Source organism: Somniosus microcephalus, chromosome 10, assembly GCF_052327205.1.
Source record: "Somniosus microcephalus isolate GS21.2 chromosome 10, FLI_Smic_1.0, whole genome shotgun sequence".
Lineage (NCBI taxonomy): Eukaryota > Metazoa > Chordata > Chondrichthyes > Squaliformes > Somniosidae > Somniosus > Somniosus microcephalus.
The window spans coordinates 120475066-120499674 of NC_140996.1; the positions used below are offsets into that span (position 1 = coordinate 120475066).

General features: G+C 48.7%; 1 protein-coding gene across 2 annotated transcripts in view; it reads right to left on the reverse strand.

Moving 5' to 3' along the window:
- Positions 1–24609, reverse strand: part of LOC147111665 (piwi-like protein 4) — a 137081-nt gene that overhangs the window by 17622 nt on the left and 94850 nt on the right. For both annotated transcript variants that reach the window (XM_085998766.1, XM_085998765.1), the window contains exons 15-18: positions 14727–14924; positions 6472–6572; positions 5250–5320; positions 490–643 (exon numbers count right to left, since the gene is read on the reverse strand). In XM_085998766.1, coding sequence (XP_085854892.1) covers positions 490–643; positions 5250–5320; positions 6472–6572; positions 14727–14924 — 524 coding nt within the window. The remainder of the gene's footprint in view (positions 1–489; positions 644–5249; positions 5321–6471; positions 6573–14726; positions 14925–24609) is intronic.

Consider the following 24609-nt stretch of genomic DNA (forward strand, 5'->3'; position numbering starts at 1 on the left):
TTTTTTTAAGACGCAGAAAGCGGGAAAAAGAAAGGAAAAGTTTGGAATCAAGATGGCGGCGACTCACCTCGGTTCAGAATGATAAAGCCCGGCCACACACGCACCGATTGGCCCGGCGGCACACGCCAGCAACCCGGCGTACGATTGGTCGAGCCTGAGGTCACTCTGTCGCTAATGAGCGGAATGTTGAAGGTTTTTGGGATACCGCGGGCGCAATTTTAGCCCGGCCGAAACCTAAATACGCTTAAAACCGTCTCGGAAGCGTAAGCTTTCTTTGGAGGTAACGCGCGCGTAGGTACGCCCTGTAACTTTCGAGTGCATACCCATAAGCACACGCGATGACAGACAGATAGACAGACAGAATGACAGAAGTACCAATTTATATATATAGATATAGATATATATGCGCATTATTGTGCGAGTTAGAGAGCTCACTGTTCAAGTAATTTAAATGTTTTGGTGTTTCTGACAAAAAAAATGGAACCTTACCTATAGTCTGAGTTAACCATCTTGAAGCTGTCCAGTATTTGGGGCACTTCATAGTCTACCAGTGTCATTAGTTGCCCATCCCCTACACCATCACGATAAATTACAATGCGGCCAGGCAGGACATGATTCACTTCAAGCCATTTGTTTACAGCACCTGTAAAATAATACGTTAGTCATGAGATGACATTATCAAGCGGTAACACTTCCCAGACTGTTTCTCTAGAGAAAGTAAAACATTTACAAGAAACTTGTATGGGCATTAAGTTCATAAAGTTGAGGGCTATTATTTCTGATGAATGGAACACTTTATCCATTGCAAGGTGCCCGCTATACAATACGATAGCAAAATACTGCGGAAGCTGGAAATCCGAAACAACAGAAAATGCTGGAAAAACTCAGCAGGCCAGGCAACATCCGTGGAGAGAGAAATAGAGTCAACGTTTCTGTAGAAGGGTTTCGACCCTATTCCCTATAAGGTGCACGGCCACACAGCGATCCGTAAGGTCCCGTGCACTTAAATTCACAGGCCGTGCAGTGAGCTGGACAGCTGGTGCGGGGGGAGGGGCCCAGTACTCAATGAGCAGGAACACAGACTGGGAATCCTCACAGGGACGTCATTTGGGACCTCACTGAGCCGATTCGAATTGGAACGGCGTTTGCTAACATATGGAGCTCTGGAATCCGATGAGTGTTGTCTCAGGATTCTGTTGGTACTTTTTCCGCGGAGACGTATATAATAAACTTATGAACAACCGTTGACTAATGGCAGCCACAGGACCCACAACTCTTTGCATCCCAGCAACGGCTCTATCCACTGTGCTGATATTCCCGCTGAGAGTGCGCATGCTCCCCAGGGCTGCAGTGTATTCTCAAAAGACAGAAAAGTCAGACTTGGTGAAATGGGTGAAGAAGCCAGCATGTATGATGGGGGAGGCGATGCACCATCGATTTAATGGTGCCAGGGCCCTCGCTGCACGTCTGCCGGGCCCGGTTGCACTGGTTCAGGGCCTGAGGCGTGCACTTGGTGTTGTGGAGGTCTGCGCTCGACCCCACTCAGTTTCCTGGACCTGCTCTGTGCAGGAAGGTGGTCTCCAGCCGCACTTTGGAACAACACACCACGGGAGCTCGTTATTGATCAGAGAAAGTGGAAGACCCCAATGTGCGCAGCAGGCAGGAAAGTCAATACAGTTATATTTTTATTATCTTATATTTGGAATATATTTATTTTTACGTTAACTTTCTTAAAAATAAATTGGTTCTCAAGTGTTTTCCTTCCACCAACAATATCCAGTCTATTTGTTTTTGGGATGAGATGTTAAATCTGCTCCTGCAGATAGATTAATAAGGGACAGCCAGCACAGATTTGTTAAAGGCAAATAGTGTCTGACTAACCTGACTGAGGTAGCATGGGATGTGTGAGGCTTTGCCCAGAATATATGATGACCTGGACAATCACAGGTAGTTAATGTGGCCTTTCTAATAGTTGCTAATGTGTTAGCTTTGGTGCCTCCATTGTTCTGGCCAATGGGATGCTCACATGGGATGTTGCCGACCCATCTGTTTCGTCTTACTTCACCATTGTCTCGACTAATCTCCAATATTAGCATATCCTAATTGGACAATAACCCCGAGATGTTATGATTAACTTTGATGGGACATCTGACCAAGCAAATTCTAACTTCTTAGGGCAGCACGGTGGCATAGTGGTTAGCACTGTTGCCTCACAGCGCCAGAGACCCGGGTTCGAATCCAGCCTCGGGCGACTGTCTGTGTGGAGTTTGCACATTCTCCCCGTGTTTGCGTGGGTTTTCTCCGGGTGCTCCGGTTTCCTCCCACAGTCCAAAGATGTGCGGGTTAGGTTGATTGGCTATGATAAATTGACCCTTAGTGTTAGGGGGATTAAATACGTGGGGTTACAGGGATAGGGTGGGATATGTGTTGGTGTAGGGGTTACGGGGATCGGGTGGGATATGTGTCGGTGCAGGCTCGATGGGCCGAAATGGCCTCTATCTGCACTGTGGGGTTTCTGTGATTTGTGTGATTTTCTTCTTTCTCCTTCTTAGGCAGTCACTTGGAACCGAGGATGACTTGCTTCCACATTAAAAATGAGTTCGCAGGTGACTGATTAGTCCAATGTGAGACCTACAGTCTCTGTCACAGGTGGGGCAGACGTGCGCTCCTTGCGCTTGGCTTCCGCTTGCTCCCGGCGAAAGGACTCGAGGTGTTCGGCGCCTTTCCGGATGCTTTTCCTCCACTTTGTGCAGTCTTGGGCCAGGGATTCCCAGGTGTCGGTGGGGATGTTACACTTTTTCAAGGAGGCTTTGAGGGTGCCCTTGAAGCGTTTCCTCTGCCCACCTGGGGCTCTCTTGCCGTGCCGGAGCTCCGAGTAGAGCGCTTGTTTTGGGAGTCTCGTATCGGGCATGCGGACAATGTGACCTGTCCATCGGAGCTGATCGAGCGTGGTCAAAGCTTCGACGCTGGGGATGTTGGCCTGAGCAAGAACACTGACATTGGTGCGCCTATCCTGCCAATGGATTTGCAGGATCTTGCGGAGGCAGCGTTGGTGGTACCTCTCCAGTGCTTTGCGGTGCCTGCTGTACATGGTCCATGTCTCTGAGGCATACAGCAGGGCAGGTATTCTAACACGAGACACATGTAATATAGTTTTTGTAAAAGCTGGGACTGGTTAGAGATTAAATAAAACCACTAATGAAGTTTATAAATCAAAAAAAGCACTGATTTCATTGTTTAAGAGTTTGTCTGATTGTCTCATGATTTGAGAAAGTGGGGTGGCAATATGGCATTACTGTATACATGCTTTTAAGTGGTTGCTGTTTTTGTTGTAAAAGCTGCCCACGGATAAAAAGACTGCACTCAAAGGAGTTTGTGGCCCACTCAGTACAAAAATAATTAGAGGGAACATTGCTGCTATATATCAGCTGGGAATCCAGTGTCAGCATCAAGCATTCCCAGGGAAGATGCATCAACAGTTTAATATAGAGCACTACTTATTCTACACTGCTGACTAAATGCTCATGATCAAAGATCAGAATGGGGGTTTTTTTTTTCGGTTGATACTCTGATCCTTACATGAGGCTAACAGGAAGGAAAAGGGAGACAGAAGAAAACTCTCTGGCCCGTAATTTACTGTCAGCAGCAAAGCAAAAGCGTTTGCCGCTGGCCCCGAAGTAAGCTTACCACAAAGATCTCGCAAAGAATTTTGCATTACTTGTTCATTTTGTAATGCATTGGGTTGAAGTGGTTGATTCTCTTTTATTTATGTATATCTGAGAGAACACAAAAACAAGCACAGGATAGAAAGGGATAACTTAAAAGAGGGAACTTTAAGAAGGAATGTATCATCACTTAAGGAAGAAAGTGAGGCCTAGATAATTAGTCCTGAATTTAGACATGGTACATAAAAAAGGGCTCTTTGGTAACAGTAAGTACTACTACTAAGATGTTTGGTGTAGAAAGAAAGATGCAAGTTAGTTTACTATTTTCTTAAGTCTTAGATTTTCACTAAACACCAGTGGAATAGCCTGTTCAATAATTCTGGTTAAGACTGCTAATCTATTTCTCCCTTTGAAATGTATTATAATTAATATTTATTTTGTTCATTGTATTTGATCATTTATTTACCCGTGATAGCAACCTCCACCAAGTCTACCTGAGGTGGTGGCCTAGCAGTGAAATAATGGTGTTACTGCTCAAGTGTAATATATAGAATTGATACAAGGTTCCATAATTCAATGTGTGTTATGACATTGCAACATCATAACAGTTATTCTTAACTACCAGCACAAATCTAATTCTTTAATTAGACAGATGATGCACCAATAGAGAAGCACAATGTGCTTTTCTTAGCTGTGCATGTTGGGTCTCTGAACCTCTGAAATGTGAAGCACCATAGCAACATGTGTGGGCATATGTGCAATGCATGATAGGTCACATGCATAATGGTGCTGTGAAATTCAAAAGTAGAGCAACTCACAGTGCTGAGCCAGTGTCACCTGGCCAGCACAACTAAAGCACATTGGTTAATGTCATTGTTGAAGATTAAAACTCATAGTAGCAATCAGGTACTAGTACAGTAAACTCTTTCGTATCCAGCACCTATGAGACCAGGAGGGTGCCGGTTGATCAAAAATTCTGGATAACAGAGAGGTATATCTACCGAGGCAATTTTTAACACAAACAAAAATAAAAGCCACTGACTAACTCGGCCACCGCGGGAGGCTTGGAATCGGCAAAACGAGTGCTGGATGGATTCGGCAAGATTACCGGTTATCTATTTTGCCGGTTATTAAAGTATTCCAGATGATTAAGTGCCGTTTAAACAAGAGTTTACTGTATTATGTTTTGGTATTTTTTTTGGATATGTTGTAAATATGGATTATTACTGAAATCAAAAGACATCAAAAAGGGGAGCAACTTTATGTATATTTTTTAATTTGTTTGTGGAATTTAGTGACACTGGCAAGGCACCATTTACTGCTCATCCCTAGTTGTCCTCAGGGTATTTAGAATCAACCATAGTGTGGGACTGGAGTCATATGCAGGCATGACAGGTTCAATTCCCTGAAGGACATTAGTGAACATGTCGAGAGTTTACAATAATCCAGGATTTCGTGTTCAATTTCATCAATTTGTTATGGTGCATATCCACTATGTTACCATACATGTGTCATCTTATCAACCAAAATTTACAGTGCTTATTTTTATGGGAAAGTAAGTAAAAAGGGGGTAAAAGTCAGTACCTTTCATGCAAACCTTCAAACAATCAGCTACTTCTACAATGGAAGGCTGGAAGACACAGCGAGAAAACCATCTGCAGAAAACAATCCATCCAGTCAATCTGAGATAAAAGTAACGTTTACTTCAAATTCACTCAATTGAACTATTCTGATTATTATATTGATCAATTGTAAGATTGATTCAAAAACAGGAAATAAGGTTAAAATCTATTTTAAATGGTTGAACTATGCATCAATTTCGTTATATCAGTTAAGATGAAATGGGAATTAACCCATCACTGGCCAAAAACATCCAAATGCTGTACCACATCTCAAAGAGAAACATTTTTTTTGGGTTAAGAATTGCTCACATTGAAAATGAGTTTCTTCTGTCACATGTATAATACTAAACAGTGGGAATGCACAGGAAATCCAAAATCAGTCCTATCTTCACTGCAATTCTTCCATCAGATGTACATTTATAAGCTGCTGTCAACAACAATATTGCCATGTTTTCCATCGTTGCTATATGTACTTCAAGGACGTTTATATCTTTAAGGCTGACACAGTTTTGGTTTGCAAATATTCAGGTGTTATGAGGCATATTTTCCTCTCCCCCTCCCCCCGCCAAAAAATCCTGCCCAGTGCTGGAGAGGAGCAACGCAACCAAAGTGCACTAGAGGTGTATCTCACGCTTTCCAGAAGCTCTGTTGCCATTTGAGTGGGAGGGGAGGGGGTGGTTCGCCAGCTTCACCCAGGCGCTGCCCTTGCCAGAGAGAAGAATGAAAATGGTTCTTGGCCTTCTTTGCAAGTGCAATAAGAACAACATTTTTTTACCTTTCTTCAGGGGTCCAGGCCATTGCCTAGGCCTGGATCCCCAAGGTGGTCCTCATTTTTCCTGATCATGAGGCCGCTATGCCTCTTCCTTCTCAGCATACCGAGCTCAGAAGATGCATCAGGCTTCTAAGAGGCTAAGGATATGGGAACTCCTGGCATAGTGAGCCCTTCACCCTCAATGTCAGTGGCCTTGTTTGGGTGAGTGAATGCTCCTCCCCAAACAATGGCCACAGTAATCTCAGAAGTAATCCAAGACCCAGCATATCTGGGTCCCAGAAAGATCGAACTCTAGAAAATCTTAGCAGAAATTACTAGTGAGGACAAAACATGCATGTATTCTGAAAGTTGCCACAGAAATGTAATACTTGAAGGGTTGGAATTTGATACAATAAGTCTAAACTGAACTTACTTTGTGATTGTGCTGTTGATACTTGCTACAAATCCAACATATATCCCCTTTTTGAGTGTGTCACGGTTAATGTCAATACCAATCACCATCAGAGATTTTAACTGTAAAATAAAGTTTAATTTGTGAAATTGCCACAAAACCCACATCACTCACATGTAAATGTAATACTGATAATGAGTGTTAAATAAGAAAGAAAAAATGTAACAAATCTGTGTGCATCATGGACAGTAAACTTTATAATTATACAGTAAGTTGCTCCATTTCCTCCTCCTATGAGACTTGGATCACAGGATCTTTCTATACATCTGAGAGTATGACCTGAAGAAGTACAGGACTGCAGGCAAGGTCGGTTTCCATCCACACAGATGATGACACCTAACGACTTGGGTAATCGTGATGGAAAAGACGCTAGTGATCTGCCCACAAATTTCTTTAACAACTTATATAGTGGCATAAAATCCCCAAATTCACCAAAAAGTGAAAATTGAATAAGCAGGCCAAAAAGACAGAAAAGTGGAGCAGCATTAATGTAACTACTGTAAATGACAAGAGGGAAAAGAATTAGGACAGACCAAATATATGGGGGCGATTTTCCCATTTGAGGCAGGTTTCGGTTTGGGCGGGTTCCAAACCCGCCTCCACTGTCAAGTGGGAAAAATTTGCGATTTTCCCCTAATTGGCCAGTTAATTTCAGACGTGTGGGTTCCCCTGGGCCAATTAGTCTTTTGGGACTGAAACTCGCCTTTGCTGACGTCACTTATCCAGCTTCATTTAAGGGCTGCTTGCTGCCTTGGCTCATTCCACTGGTTCTTGGTTGACGCTGCACCACCTCCAAACTTTCATTACAGAGAAGAATGGCCAGCTCCAAGGCAAGGGCCTCCCCGAGGTTCTCGGATGAGGCGCTGGGTATCCTGGTTGAGGGGGCGAGAGCTAGCAGGGAGGTGCTCTTCCCCTCATCTGGGAGGAAGAGGCCTCCCAAAGAAACCAAGGCCGTGTGGGTCCAGCTGGCAAGGGATATAACCTCCAGATCTGTGTGCAGGTGTCTCTGGCAGGTTTTGTCTCCAGGGTCACTGCGAGTGTGGAGAGGATGGAGGAGTCCAACTCTAACATAAGCAGTGCCTTTGTGGAGGCAATGGCGCAAGAACGCACCACCATGGAAAGGATGGCAACCTCCGTGGAAAGGATAGCTACCTCTCTGGAAAGGGTGTCTGCGGTAGAGGAGAGGATGGCTACGGCCATGAAGGACCTAAGTTGCCAGAATCTGGAAAACACAGTGAATGTTCAGAATAGACTGACATCTCTGGAGGAGTGATGGGCAGCTATTGAGCAGGGAAACCAGAGCTTCATGGAAGTCCTTTTGAATAGGACTGCCAGTGCAGAAATGGGTCCCCATGGCCCCCCTGATGTGCAGCAACGTGCTCTCAAGCCACTTGCAAGCGCTGAGGTGGACCTGACCCATGAGAGGGAAGTTGGTAGCAGAGAACAATGAAGTGGGTGCTCCTCTCCAAGCGCTCACACCTCCATGCCACTGCGCAGCTCTCGGTCAGAGCCCGACCAGAGTCCGCACCCAACTGAGATAGGCGTCTCAGCCCCTGCACTGCCGCAGGATGAGCAGACGTTTGGCAAGCCCTCACAGGCTCGGAAACCCAGAGGGCGCCCGCTAAAGGTGTCGAAGTAGGAGCAGTATGAAAGTGAGCAAGGGCCTCCACTTCTGCTGAAGCCACAGGGGGAGCACCACGTAGGAGCACACGTAAGAGAAAAATAAAGCACCATTAGTCACAGGGGTAACCACTTGGGTGATTGTTTCTGTTTATTGATGAAATGCCATTCCTGTGAGAATGTATTAAAATAAGGTGATGGCATCTGTTATTTCGGCTTAGGCAGCTCCACATTGCGGGCTCCACGACACATGCGTGGTCAGGTTGGTGGTCAGAGTGAAAGGAGGCCAGAGAGTCATGTCCATTGTCTATCATGTGTTAAGGAGGAGCCAAGCACATGTGCCACAATGGGCAACCTATGCAAATCTGGCCAGGATGAGTGCATCCCTTGCATCATGGGCAGCCATGTGCTTGCGTGCTGCCGCTGCTGCTGGTAGATGCGCTGCCGCTTGGTCCTCCTCCTAGGAGGCTATGAACTGAGCCACTTGCTCATCAGGAAGCTGCAAGCCATGATGCTGTGCCATGTTGTGCAGTACACAGCAGACCATGACCATTCTGGAGACCCTGGCTGCTGAATACTGCAGGGCTCCACCTGATCTGTCAAGGCATCTGAATCGCATCTTCAGCAAGCCAATGGTTTGTTCGATGATGGACCTGGTCGAAATGTGGCTGGCGTTGTAGCGCTCCTCAGCCTCGTTAGCTGGCCACCTGATCGGCGTCATTAGCCACTTCTTCAGGGGGTAGCCCTTGTCACCAAGGAACCATCCGTTAAGTTGGTTTGGCGGATTGAAGAGCGTTGGAACACTTAGAGTGCCGCAGGATGAACGAGTCATGGCAACTTCCACAGAACTTGGCGCAAACATGCAAAATCTTCTTGTGGTTACACACCAGCTGTACGTTGAGCGAGTGGAAGCCCTTGCGGTTGACAAAGATAGCTGGGTTGTGATGGGGTGCCCTAAGGGCCACATGTGTGCAGTCTATGACACCCTGCGTCATTGGCAAGCCTGCCATATTTGCAAAGCCAACTGAACGTGCGGTTACACTTGCTTGATCCCTTGAGAAGTGGATGTAATTATGCGCCTTTGCAAAAAGAGCATCGGTAACCTGCATGATGCAACTGTGGGCGGCCGACTGGGAGATGCCGCTGATGATCCCTGGAAGGAGCCTGAGGCAAAAGAGTTCAGTGTGGTGGTGACTTTTACAGCCACCAGTAAGGGGTGTTCACCCGCTCCTCTGGGCTCCAGGTGTTGGTGCAGCAATGCGCAGATGTCTCTGACAACCTCTTGCGAAACTCTCAGCCTCCTTTGGCACTGCTGCTCACTCATGTTGAGGTAGCTCATCCTCTGTCTGTAAACCCTGAGAGGGGGGTATCTCCTGTGGCGACGTGCTTCAATGCACTGGCGCCTTCTGCCCTGTGCACCATCAGATGGGTGAGCAGGAGGTTGGCGCTCCTACTGCTGTTGCTGCTGAGCTGCCTGGTTCTGCTGCGGCCGTGGCTGCTCCTCATCCAAATCTGAGGTCCATGATGAAAGGAAATAAATGCGGGGAGAGGGTTTTCCAAGGAGGTCCCACAGTTGAGAGATAGAAGCTGCAGCACCTCCGACTTTGTTAGGCCTGCTAAAAGTGCTGAAAGACCTGTGGAACAAAAGTTCTGCCACCTGCAACTGATCCCTGTTGAAAGCTCCGTTTTAATGGTGGAGCTGCAGCTCCGAGGAGGCCACCAGGATTAGCTGGCGTGGTTTAGGAGGGCCGTGCAACACGCGGAAAATGTGGTAAAATAACAAAGGCCTGTCAAAATAGGATTACAGAGGCCCTTAACTACTATTTAAGGGTCTTAACTACCTCTCCCGACTGATGGAGGTGGGACTAAATCGCACCCATGAAACCCGCCGCTGGCAAAATTGCATGGAGGTGGGTTCCGAACCTGCGCTCACTTTTTGCGATTTTCCCAACTGTCCCGCCTCCAAGGGGCTGGGAAAATCGCGGCCTATGTGTTGAAAATCAACCATCTGCAGTCAGGTAGATTCAAGAGAGTAATCATCCGTTCAGAGAATAATTGAAAAAAATAAATGCTTAAAAGTGATTAAATTGTTAATGCAACTTAAAATGGAACAATGTACCTGTTCAATTCAATGAAAGCCAAATAAAAAGACAAACTTTAGCTTTAAACAAGATCTTGAACTCAATACTCATGGGAATCTCCACCATCCACAATTCTCCCCCTATTTTGCAGGCCATCTGTGTGGTAAACCACTGTTTGTATTCCACTGTGTACATGCCTGGACATGCCTCCTCCCACAAGTCCTAGTATAAAGGTGACTGCTCCCCAGCCCTTTGTATTTCTGGACCGGTCGACCACTCGAGGCAGACCTTCATTCTTTTGTTAATAAAAGCCTTTAGTTACTCTCTTAACTCTCAGTCTTTTATGAGTAATTGATAGCGCATCAATTTTATTAACAAAATTTTTATAATGGAGAAGATCCTCACACCAGCATGCCTGGACTTAGATCATCGGGAGGCGGACTCATCCACCAAGTTTACTCACTGGCTTAAGTGTTTCGAAAAATTCCTGACCGCCTCCGCAGCAATCAAATCGGACGAGGACAAACTGGATGTCCTGATCTCCAAAGTGAACCACCGAGTGTACTCGGTCATCCAAGACGCGACCTCGTACGCGGACGCTATCAAGCTCCTCAAGGACCAGTACACGCGCCCAGTGAACGAAGTGTACGCCAGGCACCTTCTGGGGAGTCGTAAACAACAACCTGGGGAATCGACCGTGGAATACCTTCAGGCACTGTCTGTGCTTGGCCGGGCCTGTGGTTGTAAGGATGTAAAGGCCGCCGTGTACACAGAGGAACTTATCCGGGACGCTTTTGTAGCGGGCCACAGATCCAATTACACCCGACAGCGACTGTTGGAGCAGAGTGACCTCGACCTCAACAAGGCCTCTGAACTCGCACTATCATTGGATGCAGCCTACCGGGGCATGGATGCCTACTCCTCTGCACCGTGGACGCCACGGGGAATGACAGCCTGGGACACGGTAGGACCGCCTCATAGCGCCGTGCCACCCCAGCCACGGCCCAACTACCGCAGCAGTGTCCCAAGGCCAGACAGCAGTGCCCCAAGGCCAGAAATGCTACTTCTGTGGCCAGGCAAAACACCCCAGAGCGCGCTGCCCGGCGAAAAACGCGATCTGCTCGGGCTGCGGGAAGAAGGGACACTACGCTAACGTCTGCAGGGCCAAAGCCACCCCGAACCCCAGCAGCGCTGCGTGTGGGCCATGCGGGCCGCCATCTTGGGCCTCCCCGGCCATGTGCGAACCACCGGTACAGCAGCCATTTTGGACGCCTCCAGCCACATGGGGATCATGGACGCCGCCATCTTGGACGACAGCCGGAACGCAGCAGGCCCCCAACACCGCCTCATCTGATACCCGCAGCGACACACCGACCCCTACGCTGGCATCCGTTACACTGGACCAAGCGAGACCGCACCAGCTGGCCAGTTCCACAATGGACATTAAGGTAAATGGCCACGATACAATCTGCCTTTTTGACTCTGGGAGCACGGAGAGCTTCATCCACCCCGACACGGTGCGGCGTTGCTCTCTCCCAGTCCTGCCTGCGCACCAGCGGATTTCTATGGCCTCCGAGTCCCAGTCGGCGGACATCGGCGGCTACTGCGTAGTGACACTCGTAGTAGACGGGACCGTGTACGATCATTTTAAACTTCTGGTCCTGCCCGACCTCTGCGCTGCCGTCCTGCTGGGGTTAGATTTTCAGTGCCACCTTAAAAGTGTTACGATGGCGTACGGTGGACCCCTACCCCCACTCACAGTCCGCAGCCAGCAGCTCCCAAATTGCCCGCCGCGCACCAGGTGCAACCTCTCCACACTCAGAGTCACCCCCCCCCCCCCCCCACTGTTTGCTAACCTCACCCCCGACTGTAAGCCCATCGCCACAAAGAGCAGGCGATACAGTGCCGGGGACAGGGTTTTCATTAAAACCGAAGTGGAGCGGCTCCTGAAGGAAGGGATTATTGAGGGCAGCACCAGCCCCTGGCGAGCCCAGGTTGTGGTCGTTAAGACCGGCGAGAAGCAGCGCCTGGTCATCGACTACAGCCAGACAATAAATCGCTACACCCTGCTGGACGCCTACCCACTCCCCCGCATAGCTGATATGGTCAACCAGATCGCGCAGTACCGCGTCTTCTCGACCATTGACCTGAAATCAGCGTACCACCAGCTCCCTATCCGCCCTGAGGACCGCCAGTATACTGCCTTTGAGGCAAACGGCCGCCTCTACTACTTCCTTAGGGTTCCCTTTGGCGTCACCAACGGGGTCTCCGTCTTCCAAAGGGAGATGGACCGGATGGTAGATCAAAATGCGTTGCAGGCCACTTTCCCATATCTGGACAATGTGACCATCTGCGGCCGTGACTTGCAGGACCATGACGCAAACCTCGAAAAATTCCTCCGCACCGCCCAACTCCTGAACCTGACATATAACAAGGAGAAGTGCATATTCCGCACAAACCGCCTCGCCATCCTTGGCTGTGTTGTGGAACACGGAGTCATCGGCCCCGACCCCGACCGGATGTGTCCCCTTATGGAACTCCCACTGCCCCACTGCCTCAAGGCCCTGAAGAGGTGCCTAGGGTTTTTCTCCTATTATGCCCAGTGGGTCCCCTACTATGCGGACAAGGCCCATCCGCTGATCAAGTCCACCTCTTTTCCCTTGACGGCAGAGGCCCGCTTAGCCTTCCACCGTATCAAGGAAGACATTGCCAAAGCCACCATGCACGCAGTGGACGAATCCATCCCCTTCCAGGTGGAAAGCGACGCGTCCGACTTTGCCCTGGCCGCTACCCTCAATCAGGCGGGGAGACCCGTGGCCTTCTTTTCACGAACCCTCCAAGGCCCGGAGACCAGACACTCCGCTGTTGAGAAGGAGGCCCAGGCGATTGTGGAGGCTGTGCGTCATTGGAGGCACTACCTGGCCGGAAAACGATTTACCCTGCTCACTGACCAACGTTCAGTTGCTTTCATGTTTAACAACAAGCAGAGGGGCAAAATCAAAAATGACAAGATCTTGAGGTGGAGAATCGAACTTTCCACCTACAATTACGAGATCTTGTACCGGCCCGGGAAGCTCAATGAACCCCCGGATGCGCTATCGCGTGGCACCTGCGCCAGCGCGCAGATCGATAGACTGCGGGCCCTCCACAATGACCTCTGCCACCCGGGGGTCACCAGGTTCTTCCACTTCATCAAGGCCCGCAACCTGCCTTACTCTATTGAGGAGGTCAGGACCATGACCAGGAACTGCCAAGTCTGCGCTGAGTGCAAACCGCACTTTTATAGACCAGACAGGGCCCACCTGATAAAAGCCACTCGCCCCTTCGAGCGCCTGAGCGTTGATTTTAAAGGGCCTCTCCCCTCCTCCGACCGCAATGTGTACTTCCTCAATATTATTGATGAGTACTCCCGTTTCCCGTTCGCCATCCCCTGCCCGGACATGACCAGTGCCACGGTCATTAAATGTCTGAACGACCTCTTCACCCTGTTCGGTTTCCCCAGCTACATCCATAGCGACCGGGGCTCATCGTTTATGAGCGACGAACTCCGTCAGTACCTGCTAACTAGGGGTATTGCCACAAGCAGGACCACCAGTTACAACCCCCGGGGGAACGGACAGGTGGAAAGAGAAAATGCGACTGTTTGGAAGGCCGCCCTGCTAGCCTTAAAGTCTAGGGGCCTTCCAACCTCCCGCTGGCAGGATTTGCTCCCCGATGCGCTCCACTCTATTCGGTCACTGCTCTGCACTGCCACTAACGCCACCCCTCATGAGAAAATGTTTGTCTTCCCAAGGAAGTCCACATCGGGGACATCGCTACCACCATGGCCGGTCCTACTGAGAAGGCATGTGAGGACCCATAAAACGGACCCCCTGGTCGAGAGGGTCGACCTCCTCCACGCCAACCCCCAGTATGCTTACATTGCATACCCGGACGGGCGGGAGGACACAGTCTCCATAAGAGACCTTGCACCCTCGGGGGCCGCAGTAACCCACTACTGACTACCATCCCCCCCCCCACGATCCGATATCCAGCCCCAGCAGACGGCAGGCCTGGGCCCCGCGACCCGCTCGACATCTACGAGGACGACACGCCTGTGCCACAGCCCACGCAGGACTCGACGCCGGAAGCTCCACTACCCCTGCCGTCGCCACGCCGATCACAGCGGCAGACAAGACCTCCGGAGAGACTCCAATACACTAACTTTTAATACACTTCACCCCGCCGGACTCAATTTTAAACAAGGGGTGAATGTGGTAAACCACTGTTTGTATTCCACTGTGTACATGCCTGGACATGCCTCGGCTGACTCCTCCCACAAGTCCTAGTATAAAGGTGACTGCTCCCCAGCCCTTTGTATTTCTGGACCGGTCGACCACTCGAGGCAGACCTTCATTCTTTTGTTAATAAAAGCCTTTAGTTACTCTCTTAACTCTCAGTCTTTTATGAGTAATTGATAGCGCATCAATAAAGACAAACTTTAGCTTTAAACAAGATCTTGAACTGAATACTCACGGGAATCTCCACCATCCACAATTCTCCCCCTATTTTGCAGGCCATCTGCAAAGCAATTTTAGTGACAATGCTCATCATGTTCGCCTTGTTGAGAGTACGGGCCACCACACATTGACTTGGAGTTGGGCTTTCTACACACAAGAATTTCTTGATGCAGTCATAATTATCCTTCTGATTTGAGGGTAGAATGCACAACACCTACAATTCAAGAAAAAGATCATCAGTTGTGAAGAACACATTGGGATAGAAATTGGTATGTGTTGCGCCCATTTTTCGGGCAAAGAATGGGCACAAAGCCTATCAATTTAGCAGGGGGATAGCCTGCACACAATCTGCGCAGACGTTGGCCTCACTGCCAAATTTGAGGGGCTCATTTTTTAGGTGTCCACGTTAGGCCCCTTCAATATGTAAATTAGGGACCTAATGCCAGTCAATGGACTCCTTTGACAAATTGGTCACCTCATAAGCAGGGCTGGCAGCCCTCAGAAGCGTCAATTAAAGGCAAAGGGGGAAAAATTCGGTTGCTTTGCACCTCCCGTTGGCGCTAATGGGGCGCAAAGCAACTAGCGCTCGGGCGCGGCGATGTTTGCGCCGCTTGCGAAATTGACCAGAGTTTTACGGCAGCGCTAAACTCTACCGCCACGATCTCCTGCGCCCGCAGATCGTGACATCAATCGAGCGTGCAACGCCCCGGTCCGGATATTGAGTGGCGCCCCCTTCCTTTCCACCTGCCGCAAGCAATGACAGGGAGAGTGGAACGTTTTGCAGTCGGTAAGGGGCTGGGGCGAGTGCTATTTAAAGGCGCCCTCTTCCTGCCTTTTTTGTGGGAGACATTTTTGCACCACTCATTCTGAGAGAGAGACTTCTGCAGAAAGCCAACACTGTGTGAAGTAGTTTTGGCTACTGAGCATCACTTTGCAGGTTCTTTTGGATTTGACCTTCATTGCTTCGATTGTCAAGAGACTATGGGGGGCTGCACTGATTCGTGGCGTCGTCTTGCGCCTGCAGAATCAGAAGCATCAGAGGCACAGAGGGTGGCAAACATGGCCAGAGGGAGGAGGGCCAACAGGCCTCTGCACAGGAGAACTTACCCTCCCAGGGTATTCTGGGAACAATTCACCTACATAATTTGTCTGAGGAGCAGTGTTTGCGCAGGCTGCACTTCAGCAAGTAGTTACTGAGCTCTGCCACCTGTTGCAGCCAGATCTGCAACCTCAACTGAGGACCAGGACATCTCGGTCGGTGGCAGTGAAGGTCACAGTGGCTCTGAATTTTTATGCCACCGGCTCCTTTCAAGCAGCTACTGGGGACATCGCCAATATCTCCCAGTTTGTGGTCCATTGCCGATTCTGGGAGGTCACAAATGCCCTCTATAAAAGGAGACGTCAGTACATCTCTATAGTGATCTGGGTTGTTATGGTTGGGGTTATCCACCGGGTGGTGCTGTAGCCAATGCTGCTGCTAAGGTCAGGGGTTTTACTTCCTGTTAAGGTCAGCAAAGGTCGAATGCCAGGATGCAGGCCTGATGTATGTGTTTCCCAGTTGTTAATAAAGTACTCATGTTAATTCTAACATCTAGCCTCTTCGAGTCCTTGTTCCAATGAATGGATTTATCACATTTGGCGACGAGGTAACTAAAGGACCCTGAATAACGAAGAGAAGTCTGCCGGGACGTTTAAACAACAAAATTACGAGCTACGGTTAGCTACCAGTTGGAAGAGAACATGGCTGCCACGGTAGGAACGGTTTCCGCTTTTGATATTCAAGCACAAACCTGGGAAGAATACTGTGAAGTGTTGGGTTATTTTTTCGAAGCAAATGAAATAAATGATGCCGGAAAAAGGAAAGCCATTCTGCTTAGTTCAGTGGGAAGCCAAACCTACAGTTTGATGAAGAATCTGCTCAGTCCTGAAAAGCCTGGAGACAAATCATTTGTTGAATTAGTGGCCTTGCTAAAAGAACATTTCAACCCTAAGCCTAGTGAGATTGTACAGCGGTTCAAGTTTAATTCAAGGAACAGGAAAGAGGAAGAGAGCGTAATGGACTATGTAGCGGTGTTGCGTAAATTAGCACAAGATTGCAATTATGGGAACAACCTGAAGGAAAGGCTGCGAGATAGGCTAGTTTGCGGAATTATGGACAACCGAATGCAGCCTAGATTATTATCCGAGACTGGGCTTACTTATGAAAAAGCATTGGAACTTGCTCAAGCCATAGAGACAGCGAACCGAGATGTAAAAGAAATACAGGGTTCAGACAGGGCTAATGCTACGCAAGTTGCAGGTCAGGTTGTTGTGCACAAGTTGAACATGCATCAGAAACCACAACGTGAGCATGTTATAGATGCAAGGGCGATCACCTGGTGAGTGAATGCCGGTTTCTGGAGGAAAAGTGCTTTCTGCAGGAAAAGTGCTACAAGTGTGGGAAACAAGGACACATAAAATGAGCTTGCAGGGCGAAATCACCTGCGGAGGAATCCAAACCAAAAGGGGGAGGACAGCAAAACCAAGGGAGAGAAGTGAAAAAACATGGAGCACACCACATCAGCGGGGAAGCTGAGGAAGAAGAGGACATGTTCATAATGTATAGCATGTTAGAGAACATTCCAAAAGTGGCTCCTATCACCTTGCAGCTGACAGTAAATGACTCTAAGGTGAACTTTGAAGTGGATACAGGGTGCGGCGTGAGCATAATGAACAAGGCAGAGTACTCAAAATTGTGGAACCGTGCAAAAGTTCCAGAGTTAAAGCCTTGCTCCCTGCATCTTAAAACATATACAGGTGAACGAGTAGCAACATTAGGTACAGCTAAGGTAACTGTGCAACACAGGGACACAGTGGAACAGCTACCTGTAGTTATAGTATCAGGTACCGGACCAAACCTGTTAGGTCGGGGCTGGATAAAAGAACTTAAATTAGACTGGGGAGCAGTACATCAAATAGATGCGGGCAAACAGTTGACTTTGCAAGAAATGTTGAGTGAACATGAGAATGTGTTCAAGGAGGAACTTGGCACATTTAATGGCCCCCCAGCTAAGATTTATGTAGAAAAGGAGGCACCGCCAAGGTTTTTTAAACAACGACCTGTGCCTTATGCCATGAAGCCAAAGGTAGAGCTTGACCGTCTATTGAGAGAGAACATACTGGAGCCAGTGAAATGTTCGGAATGGGCAGCTCCCATAGTACCTGTTTTAAAACCGGACAATTCGGTAAGACTCTGTGGAGACTATAAATTGACAGTCAATCGGGTGTCCAAACTAGAGCAGTATCCTATTCCCAAAACAGAGGATCTCTTTGCAAACCTGGCTGGAGGAAAGAAATTCACAAGGTTGGATATGAGTCATGCCGACTTGCAGATTACACTGGATGACGAATCAAAGAAGCATGTCACCATAAATACACACAAGGGCTTGTTTACATATAACCGCTTACCGTTTGGTGTCTCATCTAGTCCAGCTATCTTCCAGAGGACAATCAAAGGTGTACTGCAAGGGATTCCACGTTTCCATCCATCTGGATGACATTCTGGTGACGGGAAGAACCGACCAGGAGCATCTGAGCACTCTGAGAGAGGTACGACAGAGATTGGAGAGGGCAGGGTTCCGGCTCAAGAGGAGTAAGTGCACTTTCCTGGGGAATGAGGCAGTGTTCCTGGGACACAGAGTGGACGCCACTGGGCTCCATCCACTCAAGGAGAAGGTACAAGCACCGCAGGACGCCCCTGCTCCTACAAGTGTGGCTGAGTTAAAAGCTTACCTGGGACTGCTGAACTATTATAACAGGTTTTTACCAAACTTGTCAACTGTGTTAGCACCTCTTCACAAACTACTGCGCAAGGAGACACAGTGGCAGTGGGGAGAGGAGCAGGGGGTTTCATCTGAACAGTCCAAGAAACTGATGCTGTCGTCGGATGTGCTAGTTCACTACAATGCAGAAAAAGACATCATTCTCTCTTGTGACGCTTCACCTTATGGGGTGGGGGCAGTTCTTTCACACTGCATGGAAGATGGCACTGAAAAACCAATAGGGTTTATGTCCCGAACTCTACCACCAGCGGAAAAAAACTATTCCCAGTTAGACAAAGAGGGGTTAGCAGTAATGTTTGGGTTACAGAGGTTCCACAAGTACATATATGGCAGGAAGTTCACCATATGCACCAATCATAAACCTCTTCTCTCTCTTTTCAATGAAATAAAAGCAGTTCCACAGATGGTGTCACCCCGGATCCAGAGGTGGGCCGTGACGTTGAGGGCATATGAGTATGTCATCCTCTACAAGGCGGGCAAGTACCATGGGAACGCAGATGCCTTGAGCCGTCTTCCACTGCCAGGCACACCTATCCGTGCAGCTCCAGAGGACAGAGTTTTGATGTTGGAGGACACGGGCATGGCAATTGTGACTGCAGAGCAAGTAAGAACATGGACAGGTAAAGATCCAATACTGTCTAGAGTTCGAGAATGTGTGGTGAGGGGATGGCCACAGCATCCAGAAGGGGCTGACTTCACACCCTACAGTGTCAGGAAAACAGAGCTGAGTGTGCAGGATGGTTGCGTGTTGTGGGGAGCACAAGTGATTATTCCACAGCCAGCACGACAGTCTATCCTAGGGCAACTACATCAGTGTCATCCTGGGGTCTCGCGAATGAAAGCCTTGGCTAGGAGTTACTTGTGGTGGCCAAAGCTAGATGAGGAGATAGAAAATCTGGTCAAGACATGCAGCACTTGTCAGGAACACTGGAAGGCACCAGCAACGGCTCCTCTCCACCCCTGGGAGTGGCCGGATAAACCATGGAGAAGATTGCACTTAGATTATGCGGGTCCATTCATGGGGAAGATGTTCCTCATAATCATTGATGCACATTCCAAATGGATGGATGTTTATCCTGTAAATTCTGCTTCCACCACTACTACTATAGACTGCCTGCGTCGGAGCTTCAGTAACCAAGGGCTACCGGAGATCGTGGTAAGTGACAATGCCACTTGTTTTGTGAGTACAGAGACAAAAGAGTTCTTGAGAAAAAATGGCATAGTGCAGGTGACCTCGGCTCCATATCATCCGTCCTCAAATGGACTTGCGGAGAGCCGTACAAACATTTAAAGAGATGATGAAAAAAAGTGCAGAAGGGAGTTTAGCAGCCAAAGTGTCACGGGTTCTGTTCAGCTACAGAATAACACCTCAATCCACCACAGGACTCTCTCCTGCTGAGATGTTATTAGGTCGTAAACTACGCTCCACTCTTGATCTTGTCCACCCAACCTAAAAAGGAAAATGGAAAACAGACAAAACAAACAAAAAGAGAACCATGACAAAAGAACAAAGAGCCGAAGTTTTGGAGAAGGAGATGCGGTCCTTACCAGGAATTTCAGTTATGGACCAAAGTGGGTTCCAGGCTTCATAGACTCAATGACCGGTTCAGTATCATACAAGGTCATGTTGGGAGATGGTAGGGTAGTACGCAGACATGTAGATCAGATACTTCCCAGACATGGGGAAATTGAAACGAAGGTTCCAGATGCAATGACTGAGGACAGGTTTACCCCCAGTTATCCAAGTGCATCTGTGGTGCCACCACCAGGGACAGAGAAAATTCCACAGGAACCCATTCGTCAAGAGGGAACCATCGTTGTAGAGTCAGATACTCCGAGCACTGCTCAGGAGCAGCTGGTGGCTTCACCACAAACAAGCAGGGACTTTACTGTTAGACGTTCACAAAGGCTCGCCAGCCACCAGAGAGATTGATACTGACCTGTTAGATTCGTCAAGTATGGAACATGGTGAATGGAGACTTCTTATGTGACCCTTAGGAACGGTTGTTTGTTAAGAAATTCATACTGAAATCTTAAGGGGGGAAGGATATAGTGATCTGGGTTGTTATGGTTGGGGTTGTCCACCGGGTGGTGCTGTAGCCAAACATAGAAGATAGGAGCAGGAGTAGGCCATTCGGCCCTTCGAGCCTGCTCCGCCATTCAATGAGATCATGGCTGATCATCCAAATTCAGTACCCTGTCCCTGCCTTCTCCCCATATCCCTTGATCCCTTTAGCCTTAAGAAATATATCCAACTCTTTCTTGAATATATTTAATGAACTGGCCACCACCGCCCTCTGTGGCAGAGAATTCCACAGGTTCACCACTCTCCGGGTGAAGAAATTCCTCCTCATTTCAGTCCTAAATGGCTTACCCCTTATCCTTAGACTATGACCCCTGGTTCTGGACTCCCCGGCCATCAGAAACATCCTTCCTGCATCTAGTCTGTCCAGGCCTGACAGAATTTTATAGGTTTCGATGAGATCCCCTCTCAATCTTCTAAACTCCAGTGAGTATAAGCCCAATCGACACAATCTCTCCTTATACATCATTCCTGCCATCCCAGGTATCAGCCTGGTGAATCTTCGCTGCACTCCTTCCATGGCAAGAACGTCCTTCCTCAGGTAAGGCGACCAAAACTGCACACAGTACTTAAGGTGCGGTCTCACCAAGGCCCTGTACAACTGTAGCAAGACATCCTTGTTCCTGTACTCGAACCCTCTTGCTATGAAGGCCAACATACCATTTGCCTTCTTAACCGCCTGCTGCACCTGCATGCTTACCTTCAGCGACTGGTGCACAAGAACACCCAGGTCTCTCTGCACTTCCCCTTCTCCCAATCTATTGCCATTCAAATAATAATCTGCCTTCCTGTTTTTGCTGCTGCTAAGGTCAGGGGTTTTACTTCCTGTTAAGGTCAGCAAAAGTCGAATGCCAAGATGCAGGCCTGATGTATGTGTTTCCCAGTTGTTAATAAAGTACTCATGTTAATTCTAACATCTAGCCTCTTCGAGTCCTTGTTCCAATTAATGGATTTATCACAATCTCTTTCCCGATGACCCGGGCCAAGCAGCATGAACGCGCACTGGGCTTTGTGAGGATAGCTGGCTTCCCCATGGTGCAGGGCGCCATTGACTGCACGCATGTGGCATTGCGGGCACCGCATGAGAATGCAGAGGTTTTCCGAAACCGCAAGGGGTTCCACTTCTTACATGTCCAGTTGGTGTGTGACCACAGACAGCTGATACTCGCTGGCAATGCCCGCTATCCCAGCAGCAGCCACGATGCTTTCATCCTGCGCTAGACTAGTGTGCCACAGCTTTTCCACGCAGCGCATCAGCCAAGTGGTTGGCTCCTCAGGGACAAGGGTTATCCACTCTGCACCTGGCTGATGACACCGCTCCGTAACCCCAACACCCTTGCTGAGCAGCGGTACAATGACAGCCATATTGCCACCAGGAACATCATTGAGCAGAGGATCGCTGTCCTCAAGCAGCGGTTCCGCTGTCTGGACCACTCAGGAAGAGCCTTGCAGTACTCGCCTGAGCAAGTCTCCCTCTTCATAGCTGTGTGCTGCATTCTTCATAACCTTGCAATCCTCAGGACCCAGCCAATGCCACCAGGCATTGGAGCACCACCGGAGGAGGAAGAGGAGGAGGATGATCAGCTGCAGCACCAAGGCGGGAGGGAGGCCCACAATGTTGAAACTGCAAGGGCTGTCCGTCAACGGCTGATAACAAGCCGATTCTAGACCCCTACTCAGAAAATGGCTTCTGGCATGGGGAACAACATGATGGAAAGCAACCCACAACCCCTATAGCCAGCCAAGGCAGCAATGATTCCAAAGGCCAAACATGTGCATTTTGAAAACAACCCCTCTCCTGGGACTTACCGGAGGGCCGCTACCAGTGAGGCAGATGGATCGAGATTGGTTTCTCCCGTGGAATGAGCTGCCTGTGGAGCCGCACCATGTGTCGGCAGCTATCTCGAGTTTGTGGACGAGGCCCAAGGGCCAATTTCTATTGCTCCTTGGGCCTCCTGCTTTGGGCCCAGACTAATGTCTACCCCATTATATCCATGGATAGATTTATTCTGCTTAGATTGTTTTTGCAGTTCAAATATTTAGGCTAGATTTTCCTTCTGGCCAGGGTGGGGGGCATAGAAACATAGACGATAGGACCAGGAGTAGGCCATTCAGCCCCTCGAGCCTGCTCCGCCATTTAATGAGATCATGGCTGATCATCCAAATTCAGTATCCTGTCCCTGCTTTCTCCCCATATCCCTTGATCCCTTTAGCCTTAAGAAATATATCTAACTCCTTCTTGAATATATCTAATGAATTGGCCTCAACTGCCTTCTGTGGTATGTGGTAGAGAATTCCACAGGTTCACCACTCTCTGGGTGAAGAAATTCCTCCTCATCTCAGTCCTAAATGGCTTACCCCTTATCCTTAGACTGTGACCCCTGGTTCTGGACTCCCCCGCCATCGGGAATATTCTTCCAGCATCTAGTCTGTCTAGTCCTGTTAGAATTTTGTAAGTTTCAATGAGATCCCCTCTCATTCTTCTAAACTTCAGCGAATATAAGCCCAATCGACCCAATCTTTCCTCATACGTCATTCCTGCCATCCCAGGTATCAGTCTGGTGAATCTTCGCTGCACTCCCTCCATGGCAAAAATATCCTTCCTCAGATAAGGCAACCAAAACTGCACACAATACTCAAGGTGTAGTCTCACCAAGGCCCTTACAACTGCAGCAAGACATCCTTGCTCCTGTACTCGAATCCTCTCGCTATGAAGGCCAACATACTATTTGCCTTCTTAACCGCCTGCTGCACCTGCATGCTTACTTCAGCACAAGGACACCCAGGTCTCACTGCACTTCCCCTTCTCCCAATCTATTGCCGTTCAGATAATAATCTGCCTTCCTGTTTTTGCTACCAAAGTGGAGAACCTCGCATTTATCCACATTATACTGCATCTGCCAACAGAGGAAAATTGCACAGCAAGTCCCAATACCAGATCCCCACTCCAAAATCCTTACAGGGCCAATTTCCTGGAGTCGCCATTAATTGCCCAATGTGTGCTCAGCCCAATTGCCCAATGTTTGCTAAGCAAACAACAGCGGGTAGGTAAGGTTTTCTTCGGGGTGCCATTTCCTTCCCACATCGCCCAGTGGCTGCTGACAGAACTCTGTGGTCCTGCAGAATAATTTTTGGGTCTGCTTGTGGCAGGGCACAGGTTCTGCACAGTTAAAGGCCACAAGGGACCAAATGTGCAAAGTTAAAGCACATGGGATTGGGGGTAAGGTATCAACTTGGATAGAGAACTGGTTGGCAGACAGGAAGCAAAGAGTTGGAATAAACGGGTATTTTTCCGAGTGGCAGGCAGTGACTAGTGGGGTACCGCAGGGATCGGTCCTAGGACCCCAGCTATTCACATTATATATTAATGATCTAGACGAGGGAACTAGATGTAATATCTCCAAGTTTGCAGACGACACAAGGCTGGGTGGGCGTGTGTGGTGTGAGGAGGATGCCGAGAAACTCCAGTATGATTTGGACAGGTTGGGTGATTGGGCAGATGCATGGCAGATGCAGTATAATGTGGATAAATGCGAGGTTATCCACTTTGGTGGCAAAAACAGGAAGGCAGATTATTATCTGAACGGCAATAGATTGGGAGAAGGGGAAGTTCAACGAGACCTGGGTGTCCTTGTGCACCAGTCGCTGAAGGTAAGCATGCAGGTGCAGCAGGCAGTTAAGAAGGCAAATGGTATGTTAGCCTTCATAGCGAGAGGATTCGAGTACAGGAGCAAGGATGTCTTGCTGCAGTTGTACAGGGCCTTGGTGAGACCACACCTTGAGTATTGTGTGCAGTTTTGGTTGCCTTATCTGAGGAAGGACTAGACAGACTAGGTGCAGGAAGGATGTTCCCGATGGCGGGGGAGTCCAGAGCCAGGGGTCACAGTCTAAGGATAAGGGGTAAGTCATTAGGACAGAGATGAGGAGGAATTTCTTCACCCAGAGAGTGGTGAACCTGTGGAATTCTCTACCACACAAGGCAGTTGAGGCCAATT